The sequence below is a fragment of the Mesoplodon densirostris genome, chromosome 10 (assembly GCF_025265405.1).
Source record: "Mesoplodon densirostris isolate mMesDen1 chromosome 10, mMesDen1 primary haplotype, whole genome shotgun sequence".
Taxonomy (NCBI): domain Eukaryota; kingdom Metazoa; phylum Chordata; class Mammalia; order Artiodactyla; family Ziphiidae; genus Mesoplodon; species Mesoplodon densirostris.
In genome coordinates this window covers 103113629-103131143 of record NC_082670.1, presented here as the reverse complement: position 1 = coordinate 103131143, position 17515 = coordinate 103113629, and the positions used below count along the sequence as shown (strand labels likewise).

The window sequence follows — 17515 nt, the reverse complement described above, 5'->3', positions numbered from 1 at the left end:
GCTCGGGCTCCCCCGCGGTCCTGGGTCACAAAGGCGGTTGCCAGGCTCCGGGTGGAGAAAAGATGCGGCCGGGAACAGCGGCCGCCACCCTGGAGCGTTCGGCCCGCGGAGTTCAGCAGGTGAGCCCCCAGCCCGGATGGTGGGACCGGGACCGGGCTCCCACCGCCACCTCTGCCTCGGCCAGAGCCATCTGGCCCCCGCCCCGGATAGGGGCCCCCGCGGGACAAACCCCTCTTCCGGCTGGGAGGGGGAGCCTCCTTCACTCAGGGCAGCTCCAGCCCCTCGGGATCGCAGTTCACAGTTCACGAGGACCTCAGCTGCACTTTGACGCTGCTTTCCCCTTTCCCAGGTGGGGAAATCCAGGGACTGGGCTCCTTGGCATGGGAGGACTGGTACGATGGGGAAGCCTTTTGGGCTAGAACCATGTGTTCCCTATCCGGGAGCTATTAGAGCAGCTTGAACAGACTTCCTAGATTCAACCCCTCCTGGAATGGATGACGGTGACTTCTGGGTGGTAGGAGTGGGGGGTGAACTATCTTTATTTGAAAGCTGTGTGAAAGTGGTGGAAAGACCTGGGGTCGGAAGCCCTCTTTCATCCCATGTTGGTTCTGCCCAATATTTAGGCTGGACATTTGATTAAGCCTTTTCCCTCTGGCCCTATTTCCTCTTAGGAGACAAGCGAGGAAAGGCTCCTGGAATTTTTCCTTTTTTGGTCATATGCTCAGAGGCGTTAACGCCTTCCACCTGCACCTTGCCTTGGTAGTGTACCAGAGCAGCCCTGATCCTGGATGTATGCTCCTAGGGTCATGATATCAAGCACCAGAAGCCTTCCACAGGCTGTTTGGGATAGATAACTATCCCCTGGGTGTCAATTTCTCATCCGAAGGCAGCCCAGATATTTGAGCAGTATGCACAAGGGCCTGCATAGATCAGGAGAAACATACCAGTTGGAGGAAATCAACAAATCTCCTTTCTACTAACCACTGTCAGGGGCAGGTCTTCTGGTTTGAAAGGTCACTAACAATTCCCTTTAAAAAGCGAAACTTACTGTGTCACAAACCATGGTGGAGGTGTCAAAGTTTTCACAGTATTTCCTGGGCAATTACTGGATGGGATGGGATCAGATCTGCTGCTAACTTTGAGCGAGACTAGAGAAGGGGCAGAGAAATACACTTGACTGGAAAGAAAAGGGATATGCTATGCCCCTTAACATAATAGGTAGGTGCTCAAAAATGTTAGCTTCTCTTGAATTCAGTGAAATCCTTTATATACTGGCAATTTTAAAGTAGAAAAATGGAAAGTCCGAATTCTACTTGGATAAATTGAGTTAGCAACATCCTCCCAGCCCTTTCCTTTATCTCCAAAGGCGGCGGGGGGGTGGGTGGGGGTGGGGGTGGGGGCAGGGAATCAAGTTCTTAACCAGTGGGTCTTTCATAGATAAGAAAAAAACAAAAACAAAACACACATAGAAGAACCAGAAAAATCTTTTAAAAACTTTAAAACACTGGCCTTTGGAATTTTTTTTTCCCTCCCAGCCTGGTATAATTCCTCTGAGGTGGTATATAAGTAGCTCAGGGCCCTGAGAGAGCTGCTCTCTTGTGTCAGAAAAGAGGTTTTTAGGGCTTCCCTGGTGGCGCAGTGGTTGGGAGTCCGCCTGCCGATGCGGGGGACGCGGGTTCGTTCTCCGGTCTGGGGGGATCCCACGTGCCGCGGAGCGGTTGGGTCCGTGCGCCATGGCCGCTGAGCCTGCGCGTCCGGAGCCTGTGCTCCGCGACGGGAGGGGCCACGGCAGTGAGAGGCCCGCGTACCGCAAAAAAAAAAAAAAAAAAAAAAAAAAAAAGAAAAGAGGTTTTTAGGGCCAAGAGCAGACTGTCTCCATAATTAAGAATAGTAAAAGCTGAAGTTCCTTAAAGGAACAGCATAAGAAGTTCTCAAACTACAAGGTACATCAGACTCCCCTGGAGGGTTTGTTTAAATGCAGAATGCAAGGCCCTCCCCCCACCCCCAGAGTTTCTGATTCTATAGGTCTCAGGTAGGGCCCAAGAATCTGCATTTCTGCCACATTCCCAGATGACTGTCATGGTTCTAGTCCCAGAATCATACTTTGAGAACCAACGGTATAAATACATGGGATTTAGAGTCACAAATATTTGGCAAGACACACCTTTCGGAGCATCCATCCACAAATAATGTCTCATCATGAAATGCCAGCAGCTTCTGCCACCTGAGAGGCATAGATTCTGACTTCAGCAGTTATCAACACAGCACAGATCCTAATGCTGAACAGGGACACTCCATTTTGGACAAATCTATTTCCTCATCTGTAAAATGGGTAAAAACCTACCTTCAGAGGCTTGTGATAAGGTTTAATAAGTTACACATAGCACTTGCCAGATTCAATACTTGTCACTATCCTCTACTGCCTTTATAGAATTACTAATATCCTAACATCTACTGGAATCTTTTCATGAGAACTACAGAGTAAGTTAAAGTCAATAATGAGACAGAGATGTGAATTTAAACAGCCATGCCCTTGCCAAAAGCATGCTAGGAAAATTCCATGTTCTGATTCCTCTCCTCTAGGACTGTCAATGGCAGGATACCAGCTCTGGTCACCATGGACCCCACTGGATGAGAGCTTCCAATGGCTGCGGCATACAACACCTACACCTTCTTCCAAGCACCCCTTTAGGGCTTCCCCCTGCTTCCCCCACACCCCTTCTGATCTTGAAGTGCAGCTGTGCTTTCAAGAGGTCTCTCTAGTTCTAGACAGTCCACTCCTGGAGCCTGGAGTGAGTCCCAAGTTGCCCTGCCACACGTCAGAGCTCCGAACCATGAACAAGAAAGGGCTGGTCAGGAAGCCCCAGCCTGTCTGCCTCAATGGAGTGGATTCTGTCTTTGGCAGGGTCATCACGGCTCAGCCGCCGAAGTGGACTGGGACCTTCAGAGTTTCAGACAAGTCAGCCTTTTGCAAAATCATCAGCCGGGAGCACCAGGGGCCCACTGGACTTAAGGAGCCTCAGATTCAGATGACAGTGACCACGTGCAAACAGATGCTGCACTCCATCCTCTTGCTGTATGCGACGTACAATAAGTGCACCTTTGCCTTGCAACACTCCAAGTAAAGTGGCCCCATCTGATCCCCATTCCTCACACCACGCCTTTTGCTATGTGCCCGAAGCTTACATAGACCTTTCTGTGTAAAGGAAACTATGTTTGCCCCAGCCATCTTGCTTTTCAGTCAAGCCGTGACAATTCAGGAGCCCCCCTCCTCTCTTCCCGTCCAAAAATGGGCCAGTGACAGAGCAAGGGAGAACATTTCCATTGTAAAGCTGAACAACCATTTAGAGTCAAACTAGCATTGACATGTACATGTGATAAAGAACCATTAAACAAACCATATAAACCAATGAGCCTACTGTGAACTCTTTTCAACACTGAAGACCACAATGAGTTGGGGAAACAAAGAGTGTCAAGGAAGGAGATTATGGATTTCTATGTACATGAGGATGAAGGGGTCAAAAATCTGTATGTGGGTCAACGATTAATTAAAAAAAACAAAAACAAATAACCTCCGCCACCAAAAAACCAACATAAAAACCTAGCCAGCCACACCCTAATACTACCAGAGAGTACAAAAGTGGGTAGAAATACAACAAATATTAATTAATATTTATAGCCTGGCAAAAAAGAACTTGGTAGCAGCACTGAAACTGGGCTTTCTGGCAGAAGACATGAGAGCTCCCCATTTTAGCTGAAATGTACTCCTAATGTTCTATTTTTAATAAACTATAAGTAATTTTGTAGCATTGTTGTAACTAGATTATAGGTATAACTCAGAATAATGTGGAAATAAAATAAAAATTATATATGCAAAGTTAACATGAATTTGATGCCGCCTTTTTCTCCTTTATCATATCTACCTGACCACCAAAAATTTAAAAAGCAGCCAAACATTCGACTTTCTTTGGGCATTGAAAGAAATTCGTCACTCCTCCAAAAAAGATCACAAAATATCTTCTCATGTCAAATATGAGGGTCCTTGTAATAGGGAACATATGATTTTAACTGGTAGAACTGATGTGTTGTACCAGTCTCCCTTATTTCTCTGCACAAACACCAATTCAGTTCCATCTATGAAGGAAATTCGAAAAGAGGAATGAGGTAGCTGAGGTAGCTGAACTTAAAACAGAATTTATTTGTAAGACTGGTACCAGCCTAAATTCTAGAATAAATCCAGAGTTTCAAAACTAGCTCCTGAAGCTCAGAATCATGACTACTCTAGCACAGCACTGCCATGTTCGCCTAAATTGGTAAGTAACACTACGTTCGAATTCTGAGCCACGGTCTTTGATGTTAGTAGACAACCTGTGAAATCCACAATTAAGTCGACTCAATAAAGCCCCTTCTTTAAGGACAAAATAGGATGCTTCCAGTTAGAAAGGCAGACAGCAGATTTGAAACCCTGAACACAAAATGGTAAGTAGCTGGCAGAGATGGGGAGGGAGTATCTTTCTGTGGTCTAATCAGAGTCATCATCACTCTCATCACTCTCTTGCTCCTTTTCTCCATCACTTGCTTCATCTTCTTCACCGTCCTAAGAGGCAAAGGATAATTAAGTATTTTAGGTCATCCGGGCGACGCCATGACTTGCAACACTGCTCCCACAGCATATATGACTGTATTGTATTGTTGTTAAAACCAATGATAGGTTTTAAACCATTCTTTTGAGAATGAATCAGAGGCTCCCCCATTCTTGTATCATGGCCTCTAAGCCAAGACGATGGAGGGAGCCATTATGATACTGACTTATGCCATTCTGCAACCCAACCAAATATGCATGATTTGTAAATAAGCCACGGCCCTCCAGCTCTACTGCATGTGTGTGACATAGGAACAAAATGGGCATTCAATATAGAATGAAATATTTGTTAAATTCAAAATCCAGGGACTTCACTGGTGGCGCAGTGGTTGAGAGTCTGCTGCCGATGCAGGGGGCGCGGGTTCGTGCCCCGGTCCGGGAAGATCCCACATGCCGCAGAGCGGATAGGCCTGTGAGCCATGGCCGCTGAGCCTGCGCTCCGCAACGGGAGAGGCCACAACAGTGAGAGGCCCGCGTACCGCCCAAAAAAAAAAAAACAAAAAACGAAAAAAAAAAAATCCAATAGGAATCCAGAATAAAATTCTCTCTGGTTTGTAAAATTTAATCTGGGAGGCTTGCTTATGACAAAGTACCAAACTAATAGGATACTGTCTGCCTCAAAACTTTTTTATGGGGACTTCCCTGGTGGCGCAGTGGTTAAGAATCCACCTGCCAATGCAGGGGACACGGGTTCCAGTCCTAGTCCGGGAAGATCCCACATGCCGCGGAGCAACTAAGCCCGCGTGCCACAACTACTGAAGCCCGTGCTCCACAACAAACAGAAGCCACTGCAATGAGATGCCCGTGCACCACAATGAAGAGTAGGCCCCGCTCGCCACAACTAGTGAAAGCCTGCATGCAGCAACAAAGACCCAACGCAGCCAAAAATAAATAAATTTTAAAAAGTCATAAAACTTTTTTTATGAGAACAAGGTGGAGATATTCTATACAAATAAAACAGAGGACCATGTAATAAAACAATTCTTCATACTAAATGATCCTTACGCATCAGCCTCAAATTGCATTACAAATTGTATCCACAGCAGGGGTTCTTAAATCTCAGCTTCTCTGTATCTATAACCCACCTGAACTGTAACAAACTTTTATAAATATATACATTTTTCTTTAGCTTTCTTTAAAGTCTCAAAAGCATTGGTAGTAGCCCAAAAGAGCATAAGGACTCCTACTCTTACTTTAGTCCTCAGTGGTAGCAGCTTTTGATTGTGCTTTAGCTTTCACATTTCTATTTTAGATATTCAAACAACATGTTTAAATCGTTTAACTCATTCTTCTCAACACTCAGAGAACGCTTTGACCTCTTCTTATCTCCTCTCTAAAATGGTTTCAGATATTAATTCAGGAGGCTATAATGGAAGGGAATTTTCAACTCTATAACATATGCTACAAACAACTCCAGATACTCAAGTTGTGATTAAAATATTGAGTGATTATAATATTGTGTGGGTTTTTTTTTTTCTGGCCCCCACAGAATTCACATAAGCACAGAAGCTTTTCTGGAGGGAATGGAGATGCGCAAAGAAATATCTGATTATAAAATCAAGCAGGGAAAGTTCTGCACTCTCTACCATCAATACTACTCTGGTGCCTTTTACAGACATACCTCTGTTCCTTTGCTCTTGGAGACCTGGGATGACGTATCATCCTCACTCTCATCTGCTGTGCTCTCCTGGGAATTCTGGGATATAATCTCTTCACCCTGAATGTGAATGGGCCAGGACAAACAGTGGGTTATAATGATCACACTTGGGGTCTCAAGGGGAGAAAGGCTTAGTTTATAGACAAGGCAAAGAAAGATATTCAGTCATTCAAATATGGTCAAACACAGACACCAACCTGTGATCCAGCATCTAGAAAAGTGATAATCAACCCAAGATTTCTAAGATGCTTGTGGCTCTGATACAATATGCAGTTTTACAAAAGGTTCATCTTTGTATTCTAATATCATACTAGTTTTACAAGGCCAGACTGTATTGGTGACTCTTTCAGGTAATGCTGAATATGGTTCTACAGTTTCCCAAATACCTTAAGGTATGTGAGCATGAACACCAACACACCAATCACAAATGGCCATGTAGAGGCTAAAGGATGGAATACTAAAATGGTTTAAGAACATCAAATCTGGATCAGGACTGTTTAGACTCAAACCCTTGCTCCACTCACTTATGGCTGAATGATAAGTTACTTAACTTTGCTGAGCTTCAATTTTCTCATGGAAACAAGAGATTGATGTGAAGAAAGGAAGCTAATTCTCTGAGGAGCTATTTTTTCATATATAAGATTTTTTTTTCTTTTGTCATATATAAGATTTTAAGACTCAGATGTTGTAAGCATGAATGAGGAGGGCTTGGACTGTATTTGAAAAATGCTATAACTCCAAAGTAGTAGTATAAGCAACACAAGATTTCAGCCAGTCAGTCAGACAACTGAAAGAACTAAGAAATGCTCATTTGTTAAAATTAGCCAGAGAATAATTTCAGGAACCAGACTGGTTTTAGGGGAAAAAACCCAAAATAACTAAACAAACCAAGTTTTTCCATATACAAAAATATTCTAAATCTACCCACAGTAGGGTTTAAAGGTATCCCTCTAGCTATGGAAAGAGGTTTTCCTGATCAGCTCCTCTATGTCTGAGGCCTTGTTGATATCAATGGTATGTTTTGGTGCCTTCGCTGCCTGGGATGAGGAGTGCAACCTGCAACCAGGGCTCAAAGGCAATGTACCCTAACGTTAAGAACTAAACAGTCACAGATTTCAGAAAAGCAGTTTTGAGTATTGAGAGAGTGGGGCTTAGGTGACCTCCCTCAGATACTTTCAAATGCTCTCACAAAGAAAGGGAGTAGATTATTACTGGCGGGCTCCCAGGCTTACCTGCAAGTCCCGGTTTTTGAGATTGCCCAGCCAAAAAGCCTCTCTGCAATTGTTGAGGATAAGCATGGCTTTCACTCTGCAAACTAACAGCTCCAGGGTCTTTTTGAGCAAAGGCACATGTTTGGTGAGTTTCGTGTCCTGGTGAATCTGAATGGAAACAAATGCATCCAAACTCATCTGGGTTTATCATCATGCTTTCACATTTCCTATACGGAAACTTTTGAATTCCTGACACCTTGAACACTAAACAAGACCATATGCCCTGCCAGTACAGGCCAGAGACATGTTCCATCAAAGAGCAGTAGTCCGGCAGAGTATTCCCAAGAGAATGGCAGCTGTCCTTCAAGCTGAAGAGCCTAGAAGACATACCACCAACACCTCACGGTTCCTCTTCATAACCTCTTATTGATCAATTATCAATGAATTTACATAAAATACTCTTGAATGTATACTCTACTGATATTAAACAACAGAGTATCCCTGTTTAGCTGAGGGAGCCCTTATAAAATTCCACTGTTCAGCACCTTAAAAAGTTAGAATCAGGGGAGGAACTGAACAACAGGAACTGGGCTTGCCAGTGACTGCAGAACTCCATGGTTCTGTGTTCCTTCACACAAAAAATGACTGGCTCAACCCCAGGCTTCAAGTGGAAAAGTCCTATAATGCTAAAATGTTCTCACAAAAGACAGATGTGTTCCTTGACAAGTAATTAGTACAGCTGAAAAGCTCGAAAAACAGCTGCTTTTAGAACTACCTCTTGTCTACAGCAGAGTCATCACTTACATAATATTCCTCCTGCCCAGAGTACTTTGTAGTACTTTCCTGGAGGAAACAGGGCTATGGAGTTTGAGTCAAATTTCAGATGCAGACATTCCCCTCTAGATGATTACCCAATCTCTGTCAGCAACTGAGGATTTGACCACTCTGAATAAACTGCCTTTGGACAAACACAGTCCCAGAAATAAAGGCTCAAGAGGGGTAAAAAAGGAAGAAGGCACTGGAGCCCACGGACCTCCAAAATCACAACCACAAGATTAAACCAACAGGTGGGTGGGTGGTGTGACCTGCTTTCCATCTTACCTTGGAATGCCCACACAGGTGATGAAGCAGCCTTGTATTCAACTGGAAGGTTTCCAGTAAACTCAGAACATCTTCCTATAACCAACAACGTTCGTAAGTGACATATGAAATGTTCTCATTTCATTTTATATGCAAGATATTCTTGCAACCAAGGGTTCCAAAGAGGATCAAGCCTGCAGGTTCCAGCTGTATATGGATAATCATCTCTTCTTTTTTTTAAATTGAGGTGTAGTTGATTTACAGTATTATATAAGTTTCAGGTGTACAACATAGTGATTCACAATTTTTCAAGATTATGCTAGACAATTGTCTTAATTTGGCCCTCAAATAAGTGGAGGAGTGATCACTGGCTATCCTCCCCTTTATCTTTCTGAGTTATGAGGGACCAACCAAATATTGTGAGAGTGTTTTGCAAAGTTCAACTTGCTAAGTATGTGTAAGAAGTAATCATCTCTGTTTCTGTTCTTTTTATTTTTTATTTTTTTATTTTTTTTGCGGTACGCGGGCCTCTCACTGTTGTGGCCTCTCCCGTTGCGGAGCACAGGCTCCGGACGCACAGGCTCAGCGGCCATGGCTCACGGGCCCAGCCGCTCTGCGGCATGTGGGAATCCTCCCAGACCGGGGCACGAACCCGTGTCCCCTGCATCGGCAGGCGGACTCTCAACCACTGCGCCACCAGGGAAGCCCTGTTCTTTTTATTTTTAAATTAAAATTTTTGGCTGCACTGTGGGGCAGGCGGGACCTTAGTTCCCCAACCAGGGATGGGACCCGCACCCCCTACAGTGGAAGCGTGAAGTCTTCACCACTGGACTGCCAGGGGAGTCCCTGTTTCTATTCTTATTTCACTACTCTAGTCTTGGATCCCACTTGGGTAAAAAACTCTCAAGACTGTCCGTTATAACAAGAGTTTACGACACAAATGAGGTTTTTTTCGTTCGTTTTGTTTTTAAATCCCCAAGACCAGACTTAGAGAAGTACACAGGAATAAGCAAATGACACACTAATATGTGAGGTCCTGGGACTGCAGTAGCACAATAAAATCAAGCTAAAAAGAACAACCATCCTCAAATCTGGAGGAGAAGTAGGAAGGCGGATGTACTATGGAACATTCAGTCCTATATGGGCATCTCTGGGGATAGCTGAAGTGACCAGAAGCACCTAAGCAGATCTGTGGCCCAGAACCTGGGCAAGGGGACCACCCCCAAGCCAGCTCAGGAATCGCCGTGGACATATCTTCTCAACAACTGTACAGAGCATGTCTTTGCTCTCTGTTCTCAGTTCTTACCCGATGTTTTCTAAAACTGAAGTCTAGGAGAGGCATACACTGCTTCAGAAATGCTTCCACAAAGAGACATCCGTACTGAAGAAGAGAAGAGACACACTGGTGATGACCTCTAGCTGAGGTCTTTTACCTGAAAGGCCCCTGCCTAAGGCAGCATAACATTTCCCAGACCAGGGGGCTTATTTTCTTATTTTTATATATAAAAAAATAAATTGGAAAGGGTCCAAAAGGTTAATTTGGAGAATGTAGCTTAATCCAAAAGCTAAATGGGCCTGCTAATGAAGCCCCAGAATTAGGCAGACTTACCTACCCCAGACACAGTCAATGCACAGGGGTGTTGCTCAGCTTGAGAATGAGGGCACAGAGGAACAGAGGGGAACCCCAGCTCCCTGAGGACACCTTACTCTCAAGGGGAAAGAACTGGGTAGAGCTGAGAAAGCACATGACCACTTGCCCAATTTACCAATCAGGTAAATGACTCCCCCTTCTCACCCATCTCCCATGATGGCACCAGGGTGGAGTGAGTAAAGAGGAAGAGAGAAGCCAGGAGATAATGAGAATGGGGCACCATCCACAAGAAGGAACTGTCAAGAGTGGGGCTAGAAGCATTCTCCCTATAATGTTCTTTAGCTCTTAAGCTATCAAAGATTTGATGGGTTTACCATCAAATCTAGGGCTAATCTGGGATTATCCCCCGGCAGAGGAGTTCAGCAGATACCAGAACACCAGCTCCCACATTGATAAGGCCACACATGGGCTTTAAAAAGAGCAATCACCCACTCCTCCTTCCTTTCTATTGCCTGGGAAGGAATGGCAGGGAGTGACTACTGCTCCTGAAGCCACTAATCCTATTTCTAAGACTAAGTGTTCAAACTCATAGGAAAATTGGTTTCTCTTGTCATCCAACTAGTATGGGAAAACATATCCATGGTCTTTTCTAGACTACCTGATAGCACAGATTCTGGAGACTGGCTTTTGGGCAAGGTATTAAGCAATTCCATTCAGCTAACTCACAGGAAAAATAAACACTAAAGAGGGCCGGTCTCACCTTCAAACATACATGCAGAACAGGACGGCTATCAAACACCTGGAGAGAGGGAGGACAAGAAACCAAAGCTGAAGTCTGCTCCTCTGAGCCCCCCAGCCTCCTCCCCACCGTGCAAAGCACAGCTCTGAGTGTTGCAGAGATGTCTAAAATGAAGAAGGCAGGTCAACATGTCAACAAGTCAATTACAAAGCAGAACGAAGTAATCCCTGTAACTGAAGTTCAAGAAAAGGAAGAGGGGGGCAGAGAGGAACAAGGAATTGATTCCAACTGGGAATGCTAAGAAGATAGCATTGCAGAGGCCCCAAACCTTGATCTGAAGCCTGAAGAAAGAGTAGATGAGGCAGAAAGGAGAGAGAGCAACATTCTAAGCTGGAGGAACAGTCTGAGCAAAATCACGGAGTCGGGGAGAGCACAGAGTATGTGTGAGGGATAAAGAAGGCACTCAGGTTGGAAGAGGGACACAGTGGGGAATGTGCTCAGACCCACAGTGGGGTGGCGGTGGGGATGACACGGGGAAGGACCCATTAAATAGTAAGTGCTGTGGCACAGATGGGAAGGAGGAAGGCAGAGAAGAAAAAGACACTGCCCAGGAAGAGGGGAAGGGGTTATCCAGGGTGGGTGGGGCATAGGGAGGAAGATGGGGGAAGCAGGTCCCCAAGGGAGGCTGGGGAGAGGAGCGGGAGGGTCCATTTTGGAAGCCAGGGCCCTTGGTGGTTCCTGCAATTAGCCAGTGAGATGAGATAAGGAGCCTCAATACTCACCTTTATCAGGTTGATGAGGATACTGAAGTCTCGAACAGCCATGTTCCAGTAGAGGAGCTTCTCTTCATGAATCTAGAGGCAGCCAAATATACACACACCTCTGAATCACAGCCAAATACTCCTCTTACTGTACTCCTACTAATGTATGGTTCTTGAACTACACAGTTATACAGAGATTTAAGCCAATTATCCTCCTACAGAGATGTGGCAACCAGTGCACCCACAAGGTGGTTCTGAGGCCTGCATGTATGTGGTAACATTAGGGTATCTTATAGAGACTTTCTAAAAAGAGGACCTCTCTTCAATAATTTCCAAGTAGGAAAAAGCCTCTGCAACATACCTCTGGGCCATCAGCTCCCTGTGGCTTCTCTGATTCCCTATGCAAGCCCTATCTCCCAGCAGGCTAGCTCGGTTCTGGTTAGCAGGCTACCAAGGCCCAGGCTACCACAGCATCTCAAATAGGCTTGCTCACCTCATGCCAGATCACAAGTTGCAGCCGGGTACATGAGGCTGCAAACAAAGATATTTTTTTCCAGACTAGCTCTATGGAGTCCCAAGTCCCCTGGGAAGTAGCCAGGGAAAACAGAGCCCAATCCTCACTTCCAACCAGAGGGAAATGAAATTAAACCAGAAGCTCTTTGAAAAAAAAATCCTGGATCTTAGTAACTCGAAGGAAATAGCTTAGAAGAAAATTCTGGACCCAAGGAGTAGAAGAATCAGCAGCTTCCAAGTAATCCAGAGTCTACTTCTTGGGGTGGGAATATCTGACTTACCTGCTCCGAGTCTGCTGCTGTTCCAGCCTGAAGACCTTTCACTGTCTTCTCTAGTTCAGCCATCATCACACGGAAGAAAATGACAAACGTGTGCCTAGAAGAGAAAAGCATGATGCCCACACAATGATGCACTGCTCAGAAACAAAGTCCTGGGAAGAAGCCAGGAAACCAAAAGTTATTTCCCTCCCCACCTCTCTGAATGTCCTTTCACTAGGGTCCACCCTAAGAGGACACGAGAGTGGGAAGGGTTTAGAAATGAGCCGAGAAGATGGCCTGTGAAATAAGGGGATTAACTTCATGAAGGGTGAGTGTAGTGGTAAAGAGCAGGAAAGTAGTGGTGAGAAGATCTGAGTTTAAGTTCCTAGTTCCATATTTACTTTATTGCCTGTATCAATTGAGCAAGCCCCCTAACACTCATTTTTCTCATCAGTGAAACAGGGGTAATGATACCTACCTCACAGATTTATCAAAAGGATCAAATGAGAGAAACGATGTAAGAGTGTGTTATAAACTGTGAAGACCATCCAAGTGTCAGATAACCACTGATATTATGAGACACAAAACCCATTAAGTGAGATATATGGTTAGATACAACAATCACTGTATCCTTCTAAAGATGGCTACAATACTGAAAAAGTAATTTCACATTTAAAGGATGAAAGCACTAATAGAAGTCTGGTGATTAAATATCCAATGCTGCTGAAGACTGTAACTACTGAAAATTCATTCCTCAGTAAGGTCCTTTCACATGTGCTGGCTAAGAGCCACTTGGAGAGAATGCACAGTAGACACTGTGTGTGTTGAATGAATGATTGTACCTACCCTCTGTATCAGAACTAGATGAAGAGTAAGGTAGTTATTTGGAAACTACATACATTAGACAGTGTGATTCTAATTTAGGGAGAGAACAAGAGGAGAGTACTCCCTTACCTGGTCAGTGTAGGGAATGTGGAGGAAGATGCCTCTTTAGGAGAGTTGATCAGTTCCGGGACACCAACACCAGCGATCTCCTCTATGGCCTTCAGAACACCGTCTGTGTGCTCCAGGTAGATGCTGCATTGACAGCCACAGGAGTATGAACGCATGTTACAGAATTCCTAAATCAAGATTTCTTTCTTGAGACATTACCAGGTACTAAGCTTTAAAACAACTATTAGGGGGCTTCCCTGGTGACGCAGTGATTGAGAATCTGCCTGCCGATGCAGGGGACACAGGTTCGAGCCCTGGTCTGGGAGGATCCCACATGCCGCAGAGCAACTGGGCCCGTGAGCCACAGCTACTGAGCCTGCGCGTCTGGAGTCCGTGCTCCGCAACGGGAGAGGCCACAACAGTGAGGGGCCCACACACCACAATGAAGAGTGGCCCCCGCTCACCGCAACTAGAGAAAGCCCTCGCACAGAAACGAAGACCCAACACAGCCAAACATAAATAAATAAATAAATAAATAAAACTATTAGCATTTATTTTACTTTATTTTATTTTATTTTTTATTTTTTGGCTGCACCACGTGGCTTGTGGGATCTTACTTCCCCAACCAGGGACTGAACCTGGGGCCATAGCAGTGAAAGCGCCAAGTCTTAACCACTGGACCGCCAGGGAACTCCCAATACTTATTTTTAATAAGGATTCCAAATACTTGTCAGGAGGTAAAGGAAATGATGTCTCAGTTGGAAATAGTTAGACACCTTGGAAGTGATCACTGTGTCTTGGATATGGTAGGCAATAATAAATATCTGACTCATTGGTTAACAAGGCAGGATACAACAGCAGACGCCCCCACTTCCTCTATGATTTGATTTAATAAAGAACTAGCTGACAGTATAAAACAAAACAAGAAGATCTGACAATCCACATATTCCAAATTATGTTAATTTCAAACCTACTTCACTGCTTCCAAGTTACCCCTAACCAAGGTAATATCTCAGTTTTTGACCAGACAAGGGATCTGAACAGTGGCAAAATGGAAGGCTATTTGGCTTGTGGACAGAAACTGAGCCTCTCACCTAAGCAAAGCCTGGAGCTGGTCATTAGGAATGCTGCTCTTCTCTTTCTCCCCACTTGGCCACACCCGACAAAGGAACTGTCTGGCCAGGGAAGCTGTTGGAGAAACAAGGCAAAGACATCTCATTCATGGAAAATGAACTTCACTCTTGTTTTGCAGGCTTTTGGGGATGATTATTGACCAAAAGGATTATTCTTTTATATTTACTATGACATTCCTGGGCTAACAGACAATTTGAAAAAAAAGCTGTCATGAATTCCTGCTCTACTGGTTCTTCTACCAGAAATAAACCCATTTCTCTAAGACTCAACATGTCCCACCCGCTTACCCTGTCTTGACACAAACGTGAACCACACAGACACACAGAGAAAAGGAACACTGCTGGGCAGTGGGAAGTCCATCTCAGCTCCTCCTTGGCAGGCCAACAAGCAGTGGCTGCTTCCTAGATTCATACCAAACCCTCCCCTTTTAAACAACAGGGAATAATAAAGGTTTGTTTTGCACGTTCTCCTTGCTTTCTGTCTGTGCTGCCAATTAAGTTGTATCAGTGAGATGCATTCCAAGAGCTATGTCAAAAGATAGTTAAAGAAAAAGATCAGGGGGACTTCCCTGGTGGTCCAGCGATTAACAATCCGTCTTGCAATGCAGGGGACGCCGGTTCGATCCCTGGTCGGGGAACTAAGATCCCACATGCCACGGGGCAACTAAGCCCGCGCACCACAACTAGAGAAAAGCCCTCGCGCCACAACTAGAGAAGCCCGCGTGCTGCAACGAAAGATCCTGTGTGCTGCAACTAAGACCCGACGCAGCCAAAAATAAATAAATAAAAATTAAAATAAATAAGAGGAGGAAAGAAAGAAAAAGATCAGGGACGGGGCCAAACCTTTCTTTACACCTAATTCTGATTTCTCCTCTCTCTCCCATTTTATTAACTTCATGGTTTATGTCTTTCAGTCAAATGTCTCAGATACTTAACAGGGGTGGGGGGAAGAAGGACATAAACAAAAGCCAAACAAAATCGAGCCAACTGAACTAACCACACTCAGTCTAATCAATGTCAGCAGAGATCAGACATAGCTCCTTCTGGAAAAATGTCCTTCTTGGTATAGCAAGAGAGCACATCCAGGGTTATGGACAGATTTGCTTATAAAATTTACAAGGTCCTAGGAAGCCCTAAGTTTACAAGTCTATTCATGAAAGAAAAAAGAGGATATGGCCCATCACCAATTTTTCCTTTGTTCTGAGTAGGAGCTGTAGATTTCTCCAAAATGATCATCAAAAGTCTGAGGAGATAAAGAGCACACTGGAAACTGGGAACGCTGAGATGGAAATTCTGCAAGTAATGGAAGCTCTGGCTGTAAGGAGACAAGAAAAAAAATAAAACACCACCACAAGTATTACAGATGTGTCCAAATCCATGAGTTATCCAAGTCCGCTTAAATGCTTGATGGTCTAATCAGAATCCTCCTCATTTGCTGGGGCTTTAGTAGAACCTCCTTTCAAGACCTTACAGAGATTATAACTTTGTATAAAGAAAGTTAGGGCATGGAGGCCAGAGCCCAGTGGGTGAAATGCTGGCCTTGAAGAGGTCATATATGCCAAGATACCCAATTGCTAGCATAGGCCATGCTGACTACATTATTCTCAGTGTAGAATAAATTACTTGCTTTTTAAGGCATTAGGCAACACACTGAGAATAATGTTTAAATTCTGGGTTCATAGGGACAAAGTGAAAGGAAATGATAAGGCAGAGAAAGCAGAGCTTCTAATAAATGTACCATAAATGGCTAGCTTTCAATGCTCTGAAGTAATGGTAGATGAGGAGTCACAATTAATCCAAAACTGTAGGTGAAATAAAACTAGAGTCAACTCCTGATAGATTGGTGGGAAGGAAGTCAAACAAATTTAAAAGTACTGTATTGAAAATGAAATAAGGCTCTCTAGGCAGGAATGACAAGCATTGACTGTGGACCCAGTGATGGCCTAGGCTTTCAGGGGAGGTAAGGGAAAGACCAAGGTGCTCTGGTTGAAGCTGGGGTAGAGGCTGGAAGCTGTGCCCCTTAGAGCTTCTTCTCACCTCCTGTGCCCTCGGCCTAGGCTCCTCTTCCAAGATGAGGGAAATGGACAGGTAATCAGTGGTAACTAACTGCTACCTAATTACCCAAGCCTACTAGGAGACAGAGTAGGTCCCTGGATAATCAAGAGTTGACTACAGATGGCCAATGCTTTCATCAACATTACCTGAAAAGGCGAACTTTACAGGATGAAGGGTGCATAAAGATTTAGTTTGATTAATTCAACAGTTTCTAATGCTTCAGGATATATCTGAATACACACAAGAGAAAGCTCACATAGATGAGGAAAAGTCACTGAAAATACCAAGTTATTTCCAAGAAATCTTGCCAATCTTATTCCTAGGAGCTTCTTGGGACAACAGTCAGGGAGGGGTATGTGGTCTGACCCACCTAAGCAGCTCCTCCAAGGCTTGGTCAGGCTCTCCCAGCTTCAGTCGGTTAGAAAGGACCTCAAGGGCTGAGTATAGTAAGTTAATATTTTCAGGTTGAAAAAATCCGTTCCTAAGGGAAAGTCAAGGAAACGTAGTTTAGCTCAGTTCCAGGAAGATTACGTGGACAGCAGTTGAGGATCCTGGCCTCCAGTCTGTACCACCGATAAAACAGAAGAAAAAGGAGAACTGAAGTACTGAAAGTACTCAAGTGCTAAATTCAGTCACTGCTGTGAGTATCAGACTAGAAGTTGAAGTGTATCTGAAAAAGTCTTTCCTTGGGCCTCCCTGGTGGCGCAGTGGTTAAGAGTCCGCCTGCCGATGCAGGGGATACGGGTTCGTGCCCCAGTCTGGGAGGATCCCATATGCCGCGGAGCGGCTGGGCCCGTGAGCCATGGCCGCTGGGCCTGCGCATCCGGAGCCTGTGCTCCGCAACGGGAGAGGCCACAACAGTGAGAGGCCCACATACCGCAAAAAGAAAAAAAAAAAAAAAAAAAAAAAGTCTTTCCTTAAGGACCTAACAGTCCTCCTAGGA

General features: G+C 44.7%; 2 protein-coding genes across 5 annotated transcripts in view; one reads left to right on the top strand and one right to left on the bottom strand.

The window, feature by feature from the left end:
• The first annotated feature begins 2591 nt into the window (after positions 1-2591).
• Positions 2592-3125, top strand: FANCD2OS (FANCD2 opposite strand). Its single transcript, XM_060108996.1, has one exon. The coding sequence runs from the start codon at positions 2592-2594 to the stop codon at positions 3123-3125; it is 534 nt and encodes a 177-aa protein (XP_059964979.1).
• Positions 3126-4178: 1053 nt separating this feature from the next.
• Positions 4179-17515, bottom strand: part of FANCD2 (FA complementation group D2) — a 58949-nt gene continuing 45612 nt past the window's right edge. For all 4 annotated transcript variants that reach the window (XM_060109078.1, XM_060109080.1, XM_060109079.1 and 1 more), the window contains 12 exons: positions 16943-17053; positions 15702-15832; positions 14479-14572; positions 13406-13528; positions 12476-12569; positions 11703-11774; positions 10942-10980; positions 9897-9971; positions 8612-8686; positions 7532-7678; positions 6264-6359; positions 4179-4597 (listed from right to left, as the gene is read on the bottom strand). In XM_060109078.1, coding sequence (XP_059965061.1) covers positions 4523-4597; positions 6264-6359; positions 7532-7678; positions 8612-8686; positions 9897-9971; positions 10942-10980; positions 11703-11774; positions 12476-12569; positions 13406-13528; positions 14479-14572; positions 15702-15832; positions 16943-17053 — 1132 coding nt within the window. In that variant the 3' untranslated portion in view covers positions 4179-4522. The remainder of the gene's footprint in view (positions 4598-6263; positions 6360-7531; positions 7679-8611; positions 8687-9896; positions 9972-10941; positions 10981-11702; positions 11775-12475; positions 12570-13405; positions 13529-14478; positions 14573-15701; positions 15833-16942; positions 17054-17515) is intronic.

Coding starts and splice junctions, on each gene's coding strand:
- FANCD2OS (XM_060108996.1), top strand. CDS start 2,592: ATGGCAGGATACCAGCTCTGGTCACCATGGACCCCACTGGATGAGAGC.